At 39.4% G+C, this 15,838-nt stretch overlaps 1 protein-coding gene across 2 annotated transcripts; it reads right to left on the reverse strand.

Moving 5' to 3' along the window:
* Window positions 1-442: 442 nt before the first annotated feature.
* On the reverse strand, window positions 443-15,582 carry LOC127504960 (fibronectin type III domain-containing protein 7-like). Of its 2 annotated transcripts, XM_051880137.1 has the most exons (12): window positions 14,304-15,582; window positions 13,719-13,979; window positions 11,865-12,122; window positions 11,265-11,516; window positions 8,837-9,091; window positions 5,739-5,996; window positions 5,398-5,655; window positions 4,763-5,017; window positions 3,203-3,463; window positions 1,896-1,925; window positions 1,680-1,732; window positions 443-1,216 (listed from the first exon to the last, which is right to left on the reverse strand). In XM_051880137.1, the coding sequence occupies exons 1-11, from the start codon at window positions 14,557-14,559 to the stop codon at window positions 1,710-1,712; spliced, it is 2,367 nt and encodes a 788-aa protein (XP_051736097.1). In that variant the 5' UTR covers window positions 14,560-15,582; the 3' UTR covers window positions 443-1,216; window positions 1,680-1,709. The 2 variants fall into 2 exon arrangements, with proteins under 2 accessions (XP_051736097.1, XP_051736098.1); XM_051880138.1 differs by lacking the exons at window positions 13,719-13,979; window positions 14,304-15,582 and adding an exon at window positions 12,749-13,666.
* Window positions 15,583-15,838: the final 256 nt, after the last annotated feature.

A 15,838-nucleotide genomic window follows, 5' to 3' on the forward strand; every position in this document is an offset into this window, starting at 1 on the left:
TAATCATCCCTCCTTTTACTGAGCTCTCAAAATAGCCTAATACAGCTGGCTAAACCTGTCCTTGACCATAATTCTCGATTGTTTAATGTTTGTTTAGAAGTAGTGGTATATTATTTATGCATTATGAATTCATTTTTTATAGGGGAAAAAAATCCATAAGCTGGTTTACTGGTTCCCTGGTCTGCTTTTTGAGGAGTTTTAGCTACTTTACATTGATGGCTGCCATAGATACTGTTTCCCTGTCTGTCTACCTCTGTAACTTTCTTTCTTTCTTTCTTTCTTTCTTTCTTTCTTTCTTTCTTTCTTTCTTTCTTTCTTTCTTTCTTTCTTTCTATCTATCAGCACACCCCCTTCAAACTGTGGTAATACTGTATATGGCTTATAACAGTTGTGGCAATGTATGTGCCTTTCTCTAATGATGGGGAAGCAAACACAGACACACTTTATTAATGCAGGGGATGAATTTTATTGTCAAAATATAGATGTTAAATTACATCATAACAAATCTTGTATTTGACAAACATCCAAGGGAAGTTGAATTAACAAACAGATGTATATTTCCCTCAGAGGCACTACTTACTTACTGTAGGGGAGTTCAGATTCATTTATCTCTCAGAGTGATCCTCCTGTTTTAAAAACTGGGAAATTACTGTTTCATTTTATGTCAATTATTCCTGGAAACTGATAAATAGATGTAACCACTGCCACTGTTTGGATGTTGCAAAGAAGTGCTTCACCAAAATAACTTTTAGTTTACTATCAACTGATTTTTGAGGGGAGAATCGTAGAAATTCCAATTGCAGAAAATAATTTGACACACTATATCATGAATTGGGTTTACTGAAAATCCCTGAGATAATACTAGGGATGCCTGAAAATTAAGTTAATAATATAATAATAATATACATTCATCGTCTGTTGAAAGAAAATCGTGCAAATTCCTCTTACAGATTCTCCCATTAATCAGTGTCACATCTAATCAAACCATATTAAATAATTGACATAAATTACATATCTTTAAAGCAATTTAAATATATAAACATCAGTGATTGGACAGTGTTGAATCCTGACTAATGACATTATTCAAGTAATAACATTAAAATTTGTTCACTGCCTGACTTCATAAGCCAATACAGTAAATCACTGTGTTGTAAAGTATTCGATACAGGTTCAAGGGTATCTTCTGAAGAATCCAGTCATCCAATATTAGCAGAAGCTGTACAAGAGAAAAAAAAACCTAGTCAAATTTTCTTTAACTTCAGCTATACAGATGCATGATGGAATTTTTCTGATTGAATTTTTAAAAATCTCTGAACTAATTATATAAATTTTCTCTCTCTTTTTTTTTTAAGTATTCAAATGCTGCCATTATTTTGCCTTTTCATGGAACTGTGCATTTGTTCAGAACACATGAAACAAATCATAATTGTGCCACTTGTGTATAAATAAAATTATAATAACTGCAATAATATAATTGATGCCTCTATTGTAGCTAAAGTTCCCAGTGAAGAAATGTATTGCTCTTCTGGAAGAAGTTCAAATGGCTTTTATTTCCAGCAGTGCTGTTGTCACTGTTTTCTAGTTTGTAGATGTGATATGAGTTTCTTATATAGGGCTTTACTGAGGATTAGTCTGTGAAAGGACTGTAATGAGGACACATGTGTCTGTACTGGCCGTACCTCGCTGTCTGAAGGACATCCGTCCCATCATTATCTTTTTCCTTGATAGAGAACTGAGAGTAAAGAAAGGCTTCAGTTAATGAATGTCAAATATTTCATTTCCTGGATTTTGAGTAATAGAGCATTCAATACTTCATATGGACATGGTTGCCTTATTTTTGGTATGATTTGAAATAATTTATTCAGTTCCATATGTTAAGATGTTCTCATTCTTACCCATTCCAACATTGCTGCCCACACATGAGACTGAAAAGACAGAACGTGCACAAAAGTCATGCATTTTATATTAATTTTAGTTATATTATGTTCAATCAGAATGCAATAATGTTACTCAACACTTAAAAATGTCCTTGCATTAGATAATACAATAGCAAAGGAAGTCGCTTTTCTTTCAAAGAAAGATAATACAGACCTTTCACAAAAAGACATTTGTTGAGTTTGACATGATAAAACAATAGATATACTGTTCTCATGTTATGGTTCATGTTCATACACTGTGGTTCCTCTGCTAGGAAGAAAAGTGGCATCATACATTAACTAAAAATTAGGGATGCACCGAAATTTCGGCTTCTGAATATTGTCAGCAGCACGGATCAAGCGCACATGAACCGATCATCTCCTCTTTACTACTTGTTACAACACCAAATAAACATGGGTGAACACCAGAAGTTATGTTGAAAGATACAGAACAACTTAATGAAATGAATGCTGTTTCATGTAAATGCTCAATCACTGTTCAACAGGGAAAGACATCAATAAAATGTACAATGTCACTTAATGTTAACCTCAAGAAAGCTGAATGTCCATAAACCCATTAGTTAGCTAGAAAGAAATGAAGAGCATTTTGCTAAATATATGCACTATATTACATATTCGTTATATTTTTACTTAACCTGTTAGTGATGTCTTCATTATTTAATGTATGTTTGAATAAATCTGTCATAAAAACAGTTATTTCAGTGTTAGTTGTCATTTAAATGTTTATATTTCACCAACAAATTGGTGTAGAAAAATTCTCTTGTTAGAAAGTTGATATAAAAACTTTTAGCTATTTGATTGTTGATTATTAAATTAGTTTAATTAGGCCTAATTGATCATGAATTTATTAAAAGTTTCGTGTTTTGGCCAAGTGCATCCTGAATTTTTGGTTTCAGCCCAGAATTTTCATTTTGGTGCATCCCTACTAAAGATAACTTTTTGGTTTGTTTCCAGATGCCATTTGGTTTGATATTTTGGTAACACTTTATTTTACAGTTTCCTTGTTACACATTACATGTACTTACTATAGTAACTATAACAGCAAACTCTGCATACTTATGTGCAACTAACCCTAAACCTATTCCTAACCCTAACCTTATAGTAAGTACATGTTGTTAATTAATATTACTCAGTACTTAAATGTATAAATACAGTGTAACAAGGACACCTTAAAATAAAATGCAACTGATATTTTATCTAATGCAATGAAAGTCAAACATTTTAAGTGTGTGCAAATCATTTTGGGGGCAGCTGTACTTCATTACCTGAATACGTCCTTCTGTTACAGAACAGGACCTTGGTTCCGTCTCGATTGAGTGGGGCGACGACTACCGAGTACACCTGACCACACACGATCTCTGACACGTCGCATGTGTTGCTGCCGGGCTCTGGGCTGCACACGTGAGTGCTGTTGCTCCCCATGACCTCTGCTGTGTAGTTGGTGAGGGCGCTGCTTGACCTCCAGCGCACACGCAGCGTGTTATTGGTTCCTCGAAAGAGACGGATGCCCGAGGGACAGCAGTCACCTTGAGAGAGACCAGAACAATTGATCAAACTCTTCAACAGGTGATATTATTGCTGTAACCTTTATACACATTAGCCGGCATTAATTACTGGAAAGTGCTGCATTAACTACAACAATGACTAAATAGCTACTTGGCTATTGGCTAACATTATTTTCCCCACCTTCGTGGCCTAGATGATGTCAGCTGAAAGCAAAATTTATTTCTGAGATAAAACATTGTTGATGAATTCATGTTTAAAATAATATGCACTGATGAATATTTATTATGAAAAGGCTAAATGGTGATTTCATGTCGACTCCAGAAGTAATGTTGCCTTCATGTGTTATCGTCGTAAATACAAGCTTCCTAGATGGAATTTGGACCTCTCCAACTATTAACGACTGGGAAACTCAGAGATAATTTTGATGCCCATGTTTCTGAGTTGAACAGGCTATAAACATAGCAGAGGAGAAAAGCATTTCTGTAGTGTTAAGTTCTGTTTGTTTTTCCCACAACATCTATATTGTTTTCTCTTGCCATTACAGTCATGCGTATTTATGTATATAAAAATCCATTTGATGCATGTTGTATATGTATTTTACGCATTGACCAAATCGCCAGTGAGCTGACTATCTAGATAGCGACCCAGGTGAAAAAAAAGTACACTTCTATAATGTACTTAGTGTTCTATTTTCGCACACTAATTTTGTACTTAATATACTAAAATTATTCTTTAGTACTTCTTAAGATAATCTTAAGAACATCTAAGTTTACTCAACTGTGCTATTTTGAGACACCATGAAATATGAACTAAAATGTGCTTTTAATATACTATCTCTGTTTTAAATATGTATTTAGTTGCCAGTGGTAGTACACTATGGGTTCAAGTGTACTTTAAGTGGTAACCAAATACATTTTTAAAATACAGAGAGAGTGAAGTCCACTATATGGAGAAAAATCCTGGAATGTTTTCCTCAAAAAGACATGAACATCTTGGATGACATGGGGGTGAGTAAATTATCAGGAAATTTCAATTCTGAAGTGAACTAATCCTTTAATAATCACACCAGAAGTTTATGGAAGCACTTCTATGTTTTATATTGTTGCTGTCATTTTGAATTTTTACCATATATGTAACAGTTCGCATGTGTAATCATAGAATTTATAGTGCAAAAGGTGACTAATTATGTTATTTTCACTTCATTTTGTAAGAGTTTTAATAAGATTCTTTTTTTTTTTTGGAGACACTTTCATTGGACAGCGACAACATGCATTTATGGTTTTTCTACCACTAATAACGGTAAGTCATTGAGAACACACTGGCAGAAAATCCATGATAGGTGCACTCCGCCTTGTGCCCGGTGCGGCTGATGGCTTCCAGGGAGACGGTGTAGTTAGTGCCGCAGGTGATGCATCCCATTATGCATCCGGTGTCCATGGTGTGACACTGCGCATTGCCTCGTGGTGAAGACAGAGAGGCGATGTAGGTCAAGGCGCCGCTAGCGTCCGACCAGGTCACGTTGGTCATGGCCTGGGTCACCTGGCTCACCGTGAGATTGTCTGGGCAACAAGGTGCTGGGAAAAAAAAAATATTAATAAAAGTATATTTGTCGACTTTTCAACAACTGTTCCAAAACCCAAAGACATTCTAGCTGAAATGGGAACTCATTAGCGACCATTTATAATGCTCTACGTAGGCAAAAACTCACACAAAGCACACAAGAGACTTGCCTCACATTTGATTTCAATCGTTTTCTGTTAGCATGTTGCTAAGCTAATGCCACTATAAGCTTAAAATATACAAATATTGGTTAAAATAGCCAATTTTTAAGTATTTTATTGATACTTTTTGAAGGAAATGCAATTCTTTTCTGTATTTGTATTTTGTCTGTATTTATTTTAGCTGCCTGTGACACATTTGGCTTCTTGGCTTTTAATGGCCATGGAAAGCTGACCTGTTTCCAGGGGAACGGTGTAGCTGGGCATGCTCTTTCCAGCTGAGGAGGATGCTGTGGCACTGACATCATAGTTGGAGCCACAGGGCAGGTTGGGCACCTGACAGGAAGTGCCATTTGAGTGACAGACATGCTCCTCGCCCGCTAAGCCAATCACAGTGACGGTGTAGTTGGCAGCAGTGTTAGCAGAAGTCCAGTTAACCAGCACAGTAAACGCGTTACTCTGGCTCACGCTGATGATCTGAGGCGTGCATGGAGCTTTTTGGCAAAAAGAAAAAGAGAGAGTGTGTGTACAGTATGCATCTGTGGCATATATTCAGGATCTAGGTATGTGAGTATACCTGTTTCATGCGTTTGTGGACTGCAGGTGAGGTTGCAGCCGCTTACGTCGTTGCATGGTATGACGACTACGCTGTACCTGCTGTTGCAAGTGAGGTCAGAGAGGGCACAGCTGGGCGCCGTGTCATTACACAAGATCGTTTCTGTTGCATCCACAGCACGAGTCTCATACAGATCTGCACCACGCACAGGAGACCACTCTATCATCAGCGTCTCCCAAGAAACTGCAGAAACCGATGTGAGCTTTGGACAGCAAGGCACTGTGGATAGTAAGTGAAGATAAACAAGGTTCTTTATGTAGAAGCATTTTTGTGGAGTCATTACAGTTTTATGGAGGAAATCATTCAGTAACAGGGTTACGGTTAAAATGTGGTGCACATCTAAATATTAAATTTCTGTAATTATGTCAAAAGGAAGACACTGTTGGACAGGACCAAAACACCATTTAAGGGGTTAGTTCATCCAAAAATTAAAATTCTGTCATTAATTATTCACCCTCATGTCGTTCCTCCATAGAGATCCAACGCAACTACCACTTTCAAGGTCCAGAAAGGTAGGAATGACATCATTAAAGTACTCCATGTGCCTCCAGTGGTTAAACCTCAATTTTATGAATTGACATGAGTGCTTTGCACAAAAAAGGTAATTTACCACTTTACTTACAAAATATTGATCTGCAAGGCACGATCACGAGAGAATCACGACGCATGCGTGTTGTGTTCAGACTCGCACGTCAATTCAACGCACCATGTGCGCGTCTTCATGAGCACCATGACACATGCGTGTTGTGTCCAAACTCGCATGTCAAATCAAACGCACATGCGCGAGTGTTCACAAGAGCTTCACGACGCATGCGTGTTGTGTTCAGACTCGCACATCAATTCAGTGCACGTGCGGGTGTTCACGAGAGCTTCACGACGCATACGTGTTGTGTTCAGACTCGCGAGTCAACTCAAAGCACATGTACACATTTTCATGAGAGCACCACAACGCATGCGTGTTGTGTTCAGACTTGCGCGTCAACTCAACGCACATGCGCGAGTGTTCACGAGAGCACCACGATGCATGCGTGTTGTGTTCAGAGTCTGAATACAACACGCATGCATCGTGAAGCTCTCATGAACACTCGCACATATGCGTTGAGCTGACACACAAGTTTGTACACAACACGCATGCGTCGTGGTGCTCATGAAGACGCGCACATGTGCATTGAGTTAACGTGCGAGTCTGAACACAACGCACGTGCGTGAGTGTTCACAAGAGCGCCACAACACATGCTGGTTGTGTTCAGACTCGCGTTTCAACTCAATGCATATGCGCGTGTTCATGAGAGCATCATGATGCATGCATGTTTTGTTCTGGCTCATGCGTCAACTCAAAGCACATGTGCGAGTGTTCATGAGAACTTCACGACGTATGCGTGTTGTGTTCAGACTCGCGCGTCAACTCAATGCACATGCGCGAGTGTTCACGAGAACTTCACGATGCATGTGTTGTGTTCAGACTCGCACATCAACTCAACGCACATGCAGGAGTGTTCACGAGAGCATCACGACGCATTTGTTTTGTGTTCACGCGAGAGCTGACATTGTTGCATGAATGCTTTGGATAATATTATTTTGTAAATTAAGTGGTAAATTGTTTTTTTGCACATACAAAGCACTCACATCGCTTTATAAAACTGAGTTTAAGCCACTGGAGTCACATGGAGTACTTTAATGATGTCTTTCCTACCTTTCTGGACCTTGGAGTGGTAGTTGCATTGGATCTCTATGGAGGGACAGAAACCTCTGAGACTTCATCAAAAAGATCCTAATTTGTGCTCCAAAGCTGAACAAAGGTCTTAGGATGTGAAATGATAAGACGGTGAGTAATTAATGACAAAATTTTCATTTTTGGGTGAACTAACCCTTTGAGGCAGGGGTGGATCATTGTCCTGCAGAGCTCCAACCCTAATTAAACACACCTTAAGCTAATCAAGGTCCTCCGGATTACTAAAGTTACAGGCAGGTGAGTGTTTTTTTCAGGGTTGGAGCTAAACTCTGATCAATGGCGGTAGACATTTGGGGCCAGATTTACTAACAACTTGCGCCAGCTCAAACCCTCTTTTGGTGTTAAAAAACTACTGTCAGGATTTACTAAAGACATGCAGTGAAATATTAGCACTGAAAGGGCATTGACAGGGTTGTTTTTGCGGCTCACCTTATTACATATGTATTTGTAGACGTTTCCCTTACAGATGCAAAATTTATGGGAGGAGAGTATTTAAATGAATCATGCAAGGTGATTTACTTAGGTTTGCGCTAGTCAATTTACTGGTATTTGCGCCATTATTTACCGCCCCAAAAAAGCATGTCTTAAACCAGACGCTAATTTCTGCTGCTCTTGGTCATTATGGAAATGATCCAGCTGCGTCTATGTTCTTTAATTTGCGCGTCATCAGTAGATCAGTCATCAGCGTTTTTTTGGAATTGCGAATTTACGGAAATCTGGCCCTTGGTGTGTTTAAAGACTCCATGTAATCACTTGATGTGTTTTCTTCCCTGTGTTGATGTCCTGTAGTTACAATTTAAAAGGTAAGGATAGGATATATCGAAGGGTTTGTCCCATTGCTTAAATAGACAAAATACTTTAGTTTACATCATAGTCAATATTCAAACTGATGCTTCCCCATTTCCTCACTCCTCCGTCCTCCAGCCTGTGACCCAGAAACTGATCACACTCAGCCATCTTGAAGGACATCTCAATTCTCTAATTGCACCGTGAGGAGGCGAGGAGTGAGGAAGCTTCCTGAGGAGTTATGAGCGAGGATACACAGGTGTATCATTCCTTCGCATCCTCAGGGGGTGGAGCTGAGACCAGAGGAAAAGAAACGGGGATGCACAAATAAGAAATGAGAAGCACCCCAGGATTTGCCAATCGCTACTGCTAGTAGAGGGAAGACCATTCTAGAGAGCATTTGATTGGACAAATTAGCCTGTGAATTCAACACGATGTCATAAATTTTTTTTGGCTTGTTTTCTCATAAGAAAGGTGTGTTCATTTTCTATTCATTAAAGTGCTGAAGTGCCTTCTGCATAGAATAACATGAAGCTCTCACAGGTGGTGTGGTTGACAAGGGGTCCCGGGGGACTGGGTCCAGCCTGGTTGTGTGCAAACACACTCATGATGTAGGAGTATCCGCAGCTGCAGTGAAACTGACACTGTGTCTCAGTTGAGTTGCACGTCCCCTCGATGCCATCATCACTCTTAATAAAGGTAGTGTAGTACTCTGCGTGAGGGACAGAGCTCCACTTCACAGAGCAGTTACCAGCCACCACCTCCTCCACCCAGATAGGCTGTGGGGGACAAGGGACTGACAAACAACAGGTTAGACAATGAGAGTCACTGCAAAGGGTAAGATTTTCAGTGAGAATAGCTTAAACTTCACTCAACTGCTCACACAAAGTTAATCATTCTTCAGAAGACTTGGAATATAGCACTTAAGACCTATGGACAGATCTGTATGCAAATTACACATATGCTGCATCCCAATTTACATACTATCCATCCTAAATAGTATTAAAAATTTGAATCAGTGTGTCGCAAATCATAGTATGTTGAAATGATGAAATGAGTATTCCAACGATACCCGGATGGTCTACTTTTTCCGGTTAGAATCACATTTTGACACACTTTGATGGCTAATATTGCCCACGACCCATTGCGTGTTGGACAAAGATTTGATTAGAACTACAAACACAAATAAAAGTGTTCAAAAACTACAAATATGGCAAATGTGTGAGTCTGACAGTTATGCAGAGAGGTTTAGATAAAGGGGTTGAGTAATTAATTTTCTTTCTCTAACCTGATGGTTAGAGAGTCAAACTGGTAACCCGAAGGTTGTGGGTTCGATTCTCAATACTGGCTGGAAATGACTGAGGTGGCCTTGAGCAAGGCACGTAACCCCCAATCACTCCCTGGGTGCCACATCAAAATGGCTGCCCACTGCTCGGGGTGTGTGTGTTCACTATTACTAATGTGTGTATGGATTAAATGCAGAGTACAAACTCTTGAGTATTGGTTACCATACTTGGCCTTCACATTATATTTAGGGGCTGTTTACACAACACCGTTTTCAAGTAAAAACAGAAACTTTTTAATGCATTTTGACTGTTCATTTACACAACAACGCTGTTTTGGTGGCCTGAAAATGCAAACTTTTGAAAACGGGTTTCAAAGTGCAAGTTTTTGAAAACGCTACCATTTCCGTGTAAACTGCACAAACGCGAATCTGTGAAAATGGTGATGGCTTGCACATGTGTATTATATGTTTATGTCTATCTATCCACCTTTTTTGTCAACGTGGAAGTAAGGTGTTTTCTGTGAATGTGCGAGACTTCCGATTTATTAGCCGCTATGTGGAAATAACGAGAAGAATATCAAAGTGCAGTAAACTGTAAAAATAAGGTGGTTAGGCATGCGCGTTTGGCTGTAAAAGAGTGCGTATGTGCATAGTCTTTCTTTACAAAAAAGTGACATTGCCAACTACTTGTCTGGCATGTGTAATACAGCGTTTTTAATCATTTTTGCAGATCCTTATGAACGGGGATAATTTTGATTATGTTGTCATCAGTACAAAGAAAAAACATTTCCGTTTTTAGTACATCGTTGTTGTGTAGACGTACCCTTAATCTGAAACAGCGTTGTGAACTTTTGTAAAGATAAGTTTGGTCATTAACTTTTAAATGCATCATTATGCAAATTGCAAACACATGAGGAGAGCTCTCCACATGAAAGACCCACGACTGGCAGATCAACGTGCTGCTACATTTCTCTCTGAAATGGTAGGAACTTAAATAAAATGAATGAAAATGAATTTGGAGGATTTTTACTGTGACAAGATGATTGACGGTTTAAACGGTAACAGGATGCATGTAAACTAAGCGACAGAGCGTCCGTTAAAGATGTCGAAGTGGTATATCCCAAAGCCTGCCTACTTTTCTGTTACACACTCAAAAATATGTATTTTTTCTTCACAAAAACAGTACATACTTTTAGGGCATAGTATAAGTAGGTGAACTGGGATGCAGCAACAGTTTAGGATGGACTAACCTATTTTCATCTGATTAAGTAACAACCTCTGCCAAGTTGCTGAATATTCAGTAGGTGTCTTTGATATGTACTGTATTAAATGTGTTAACATGTGCTAATGGTTGTCACATCATAACCGTGACATGTTTTCAAACATGTTAGTTTCAGTAAATGGTCTGGGTGGACTGATGAGGGAGCTTTGTGTTGTTAACATTACAGTATCTTCATAAAGGCTTGTCCAATCCTGCTCCTGGAGGGCCACTATCATGAAGAGTTTAGCTTTAGCCATAATTAAACACACCGGAACCATCTAATCAAGGTCTTCGGGATCACTGGAAAATTCAAGGTACTTGTGCTGCAGTTAAACTCTGCCGGAAAGCAGCCCTCCAGGAGAAGGATTGGAAAACCCTGACAATATTAAGTACATCAAACTGAGTGTGAATCGGTTTACTCACATGAAATAATCTGAACTGGGAATGAGGGGACACTGTTTCCGGCCTGGTTGATAGCAATCACAGTGACAGAGTTTGTCTCTCCGCAGCTCAAAGGAATCAGGATGCAGGAGTTACTAGATGAGGAGCAGTTCTGGCCAGTCAAGCTCAAGGCAACATACTGCTCTGCACTCTTGGCTGAGTCCCACGACACCACAATACCTGCGTCAGGGGTGCTTGTCACCACCAGAGCAACAGACTGAGGAGTGGGAGGACCTGAGGAGACACAGATTTTTATTAATGAACATTTTGAATCCTGCTCATGGAGGGCCACTGTCCTGCACAGGTCAACCCTAATAAACACACCTGAATCAGCTAATCAAGGCCTCAGGCCTCCACCAGGTGTGTTAGAACAGGTTGGAGCTAAACTCTGCAGGACGTCGACCCTCCATGAGCCCTAACATGATGTACTTGGTGTGCATTCTTTGATGATTGCTCTGTTATTCACCCTTTTCTTTAAGTGTGATTTAGAGGTATGACAAAAACTGAACATTTGTATTAAGTGCAACAGTGACTGTCTACTTTTTTAAATGAAGTAATCTGTTTCCATTCCTATTCTCTTACGTGTGATCTGGCAAATTGTTAAGTCATCTCCGGGAATGTTCTCAGGACTCCAGGCATTTCCCTTAATACAATAAGAGGTTCCTGCTTCCAGGTCTTGAAGGAGGAACTGAGTGTCTGTGGTGTTGAATCGACTTCGGTTGTATGAGCCGGCTTTGATAATGCTGAGGCTGTAGAGGACAGCGTGATTGACTGGCTCCCACTTCACCAGGATACTGCTGTTACTGGGAGAGCTGGTGTTGAACTGAGGAGCAGGAAGTACTGGGGTCCGACAGAATGAGGAAAAGAGAGAAACAATAATGGTGAGAAATCAGACAGACAGCTACATTGTGACCAAAAGCATTGAATTTTTTCCCGAAGGTTGGATTCCAATCTAAGTGATCTAATTCTGAAGTATAGGTTCATTTTGTTCAAGTGAAATGGACACGAGAGACAACTGACAGGTGTCAGATGGTGTTAAGCAATCAGAGCAGTACCTTTTCATCCCTTTCCTGTCCTTCTTACCTGCCCATTCCTTTCCGACCTTTCTCTTCCCCTCCACTCATTTCCTGTTTTATCATTTCCTTTCTTGTCCTGTCCTGCCCTTGTCCTGGCATGTCTTGTTCGTCTCCCATTCCCTTCCATTCCTTTCTGTTCCCTTCTGCTCTTTTCCATTCCCTTACATTCTCTGGCATGTCCTGTCTGTTCCTCTCCCATTCCTTTCTGTTCCCTTCAGGTCCCTTCTGTTCTCTTCCATTACCTTCGATCCCTCTGTTCCCTTCCCTGTCCAGTCCTTTCCTTTCCTGTCCTGCCCCTCCCCTGGAATATCCTGTCTATCCCTCTTCTGTTTTCTCTTCGAATCCCTTCCATTCCTTTCTGTTCCCTTCTGTTCTTTTTCATTTCCATACGTTCTCTGATATGTCCTGTCTGTTCCTCTCCCGTTCCTTTCTGTTCCCCTCTGTTCCCTTCAGGTCCCTTCTGTTCTCTTCCATTACCTTCCTTTGTTTCCTTTTCCTTTCCTTTCCTTTCCTTTCCTTTCCTTTCCTTTCCTTTCCTTTCCTTTCCTTTCCTTTCCTTTCCTTTCCTTTCATGTCCTTTCATGTCCCTTCTGTTCTCTTCCATAAATGTCCCTTGTTTCCTTTTCCTTTCCTTTCCTTTCCTTTCCCTGGTATACCCTGTCTGTCTCTCTCCTGTTCCTTTCGAATCCCTTCCTATCCCAATTTTCTTTTGATGTTGGATTCTTTTCAATCAAAACTGGGCATGGGTTCTACTCTTACCACTTCCGGGTGTGTCATAACTAAAACAGTTCTCACATTGCTTAAGTTGTTTGAAGAAAACATCCCATTGTGCTGTTATGGATCGTATGCATGACGTAATTCTGTGGATATTTAAGTGATATGATTTCACATCGAGGTTGTTCTAAGAATTAAGGTCCCTTCCTTTATTATTTCTTTGTGACCATCTCAGGTAGAAAACGTGCCACCTGAACAATGAAACAAAACTGCTGAGGGCCCTAAGGTGAAAACACAGAATAAGTTTTCTGTGCCCAGTCCCTTGAGGAGGGCAGCCCTTTTGTCATAGTTCAGCTTCTCATATTTTGCCTACAGAGCAAACTTGGATATTGTTACTTAGGGATACATGCGTGAGAAACCCATTTCATTGAAAATGTGAACACAACCTATGCATACTGCTAAAATCAAGCCCATGAGATCAGCTTATGTAGCTTATCCTGATGTTTTTTTGTTTTTTTTCTCAGTAAGAGGATAAGGTTTCTCCACTGGGTGAGGGTTAGAGAATAGCCAACTCTGTCCCTTCATGAATGGATCATTTCTTTGGCCTCTAGGTCAAAGAGGGTGGAGAGAGAGGAGAAAAATATACCTGTCTTTGCCTCCACGGAGATGGATGGCTGGCTTCTGCCTGCACTGTTGACGGACATGACACTGAGAGTGTAGTCTGTGTATGGTTGGAGGTTGGTGACAGTCCCCGGAGACGAGGGTACTGGGATCTCAGAGAAGAAAGATCCATCGTTTGTCTCAGCGCGCAGGATGTAGGACGTCGCACCGGAGACATCAGTGAATTCCACCGTGATACTATTGCTTTCTTTAGAAGAGGCCATCTTAATGGTGGGCACATCAGGAGCTGAACATAAGAAAAGAAAATGTACAGTTCCATTTATTTAACACATCATCCTTTACTGCAATTAATAATGCATTTAGATGGAGCCAAACTGATTCAGAAAAGTTAAGCTGCAACAAGATTTGTTTATCAAACAAGACACTAAGCCTGAAATATAGGATAAACTACTCAGGGTTTCTATGACCATGGAAAATCTGGAATTGTGAGGGATTTTCAAGCCAAAGAAAGGTCATTGAAATTTCTTCCAATTCTGAAATCACTTAAAGTTTTTCACACTGTGGCATATTACTACTCTTGAGCAAGACATGGCCAGTTTTCAGTACGTACCAGTAGATCCATCCACATTAGCATCTGCCAGCACATTCATGAGGCTTCCCAGGGCCTCAACATGAAAAGTGTATGCAGTGTTGGGGTTCAGGGAATTAACGGAGCCCATAATAGTGTTCTGTCCGAAGTTGGCAAAGACCACTGAGACCGGAGAGTTCCGGAGGGAAGCTGTTACTCTGTAGGACAATGCACCTTCATACCTGCTCCAGCGCAGCACTGCACTCTTTGATGTCACCGTAAAAATACTCACGCTCATTGTGCTGCCTGAAAAATACAAGAAACGTATCTTTCAGAGGTATTCGTCAGTGTTGGTTATATAATACAAATAACAACCAAGAACAGTGCATTAATGAGTTTGAATTTGAATTTAACAGATACTGTCAATGTGATCCAGATGAACGGTACCTGATGCCTGTAAATGAAACAATTCAAAAAGACATTTGTTAGATTGTAAACATTCGTGTAAGTAAACTATTGTGCACATTTTCTCTATTATTAGATTTTGAATTCTAAGCTTTCGTAACTGCATAATACTTAAAATAGAAAGTTAAAATATGAATATGAACATTTATTTTATTAAGTAGTACTATTTCTCTTATTCCCACATCAGTATATGCTACATCTTACGGAACTATTCATACATGTATAAAGGGTAATAATGTATAAATAAACTGTGACTCAAAACTCTGTACCTGTGAGAGTACTCCAAGCAAAAACACCAATCCTTTGATTCCTCCAAGACCTGCCATCTGTTTTCTCTGTTTGAAATCCTGGTTTCTCTATTTATTTTTTTTTAACTAAACTCTGCACTCTCTTCTGTTTCTTGTGTTTTGGCTGAATATACATGGAGCTTTTCTTGAAGGCATCTCAGATACTTTACCCTAGCCCCACCTCCTCAGAAGAAATGGCCAATCAGAGGTGGAGATGAGAAATGCATGCAAACAGGTGTAACAGAAGACTGGGGAAAGAGGTCTAATGCGGTCTATGCAGACTAATGCTAATAGTGCAGTTTATACACGTTTGTGTAGTTTAGTAGTCAATTATGTAAAACCATTCAATCTAAAGTGTTACATGGGTATGATTTTCTTTTTTTTAAAAATAAAGGAGACAAAATGTTCTCTTTGTAATTTTGAGATGGTATTTTGGACATTTAGTATGTATAATTATAAAAACTTCTGGACCCAGGCATCCTTTTATGTTGCACTTTACATTTTTTATGGTTTAATTGCGTGTAATTTGCAAAAGCTGAAATAAACTTTAATACCAAAGAATCATAAAATGTTTGTATACTTGTATTTTGTAGAATTTGTGCACTGTTAAAAGTTACATTTTTTAAAAATACATATTTAATTGAGTTTGAGAGATTTCACGCCAAAATGTATTCTTTAAAATAACGGTTACACTTTACAATAAGGTTTTATTAGTTAACATTTACTAACAATGAACAATCATTCTGAAGCATTTAATAGCCTAATCTTAATTCTGTAGCCTACATTATTATTTAAAATAAAATATATTTAACATTAGTCAATGCA

Source organism: Ctenopharyngodon idella, chromosome 22 (assembly GCF_019924925.1).
Source record: "Ctenopharyngodon idella isolate HZGC_01 chromosome 22, HZGC01, whole genome shotgun sequence".
Classification (NCBI taxonomy): domain Eukaryota; kingdom Metazoa; phylum Chordata; class Actinopteri; order Cypriniformes; family Xenocyprididae; genus Ctenopharyngodon; species Ctenopharyngodon idella.

Bases quoted from the DNA above. Each gene is read 5' to 3' on its own strand.
- LOC127504960 (XM_051880137.1), bottom strand. From the start codon at position 14,559: ATGAGCGTGAGTATTTTTACGGTGACATCAAAGAGTGCAGTGCTGCGC. The intron at 12,123-13,718 runs GTATATTTTTCT...GTCGGACCCCAG, and splicing joins CTCCGTGGAGGCAAAGACAG to TACTTCCTGCTCCTCAGTTC. The intron at 9,092-11,264 runs GTGAGTAAACCG...GTTGTTTGTCAG, and splicing joins CCCAGTTCAGATTATTTCAT to TCCCTTGTCCCCCACAGCCT.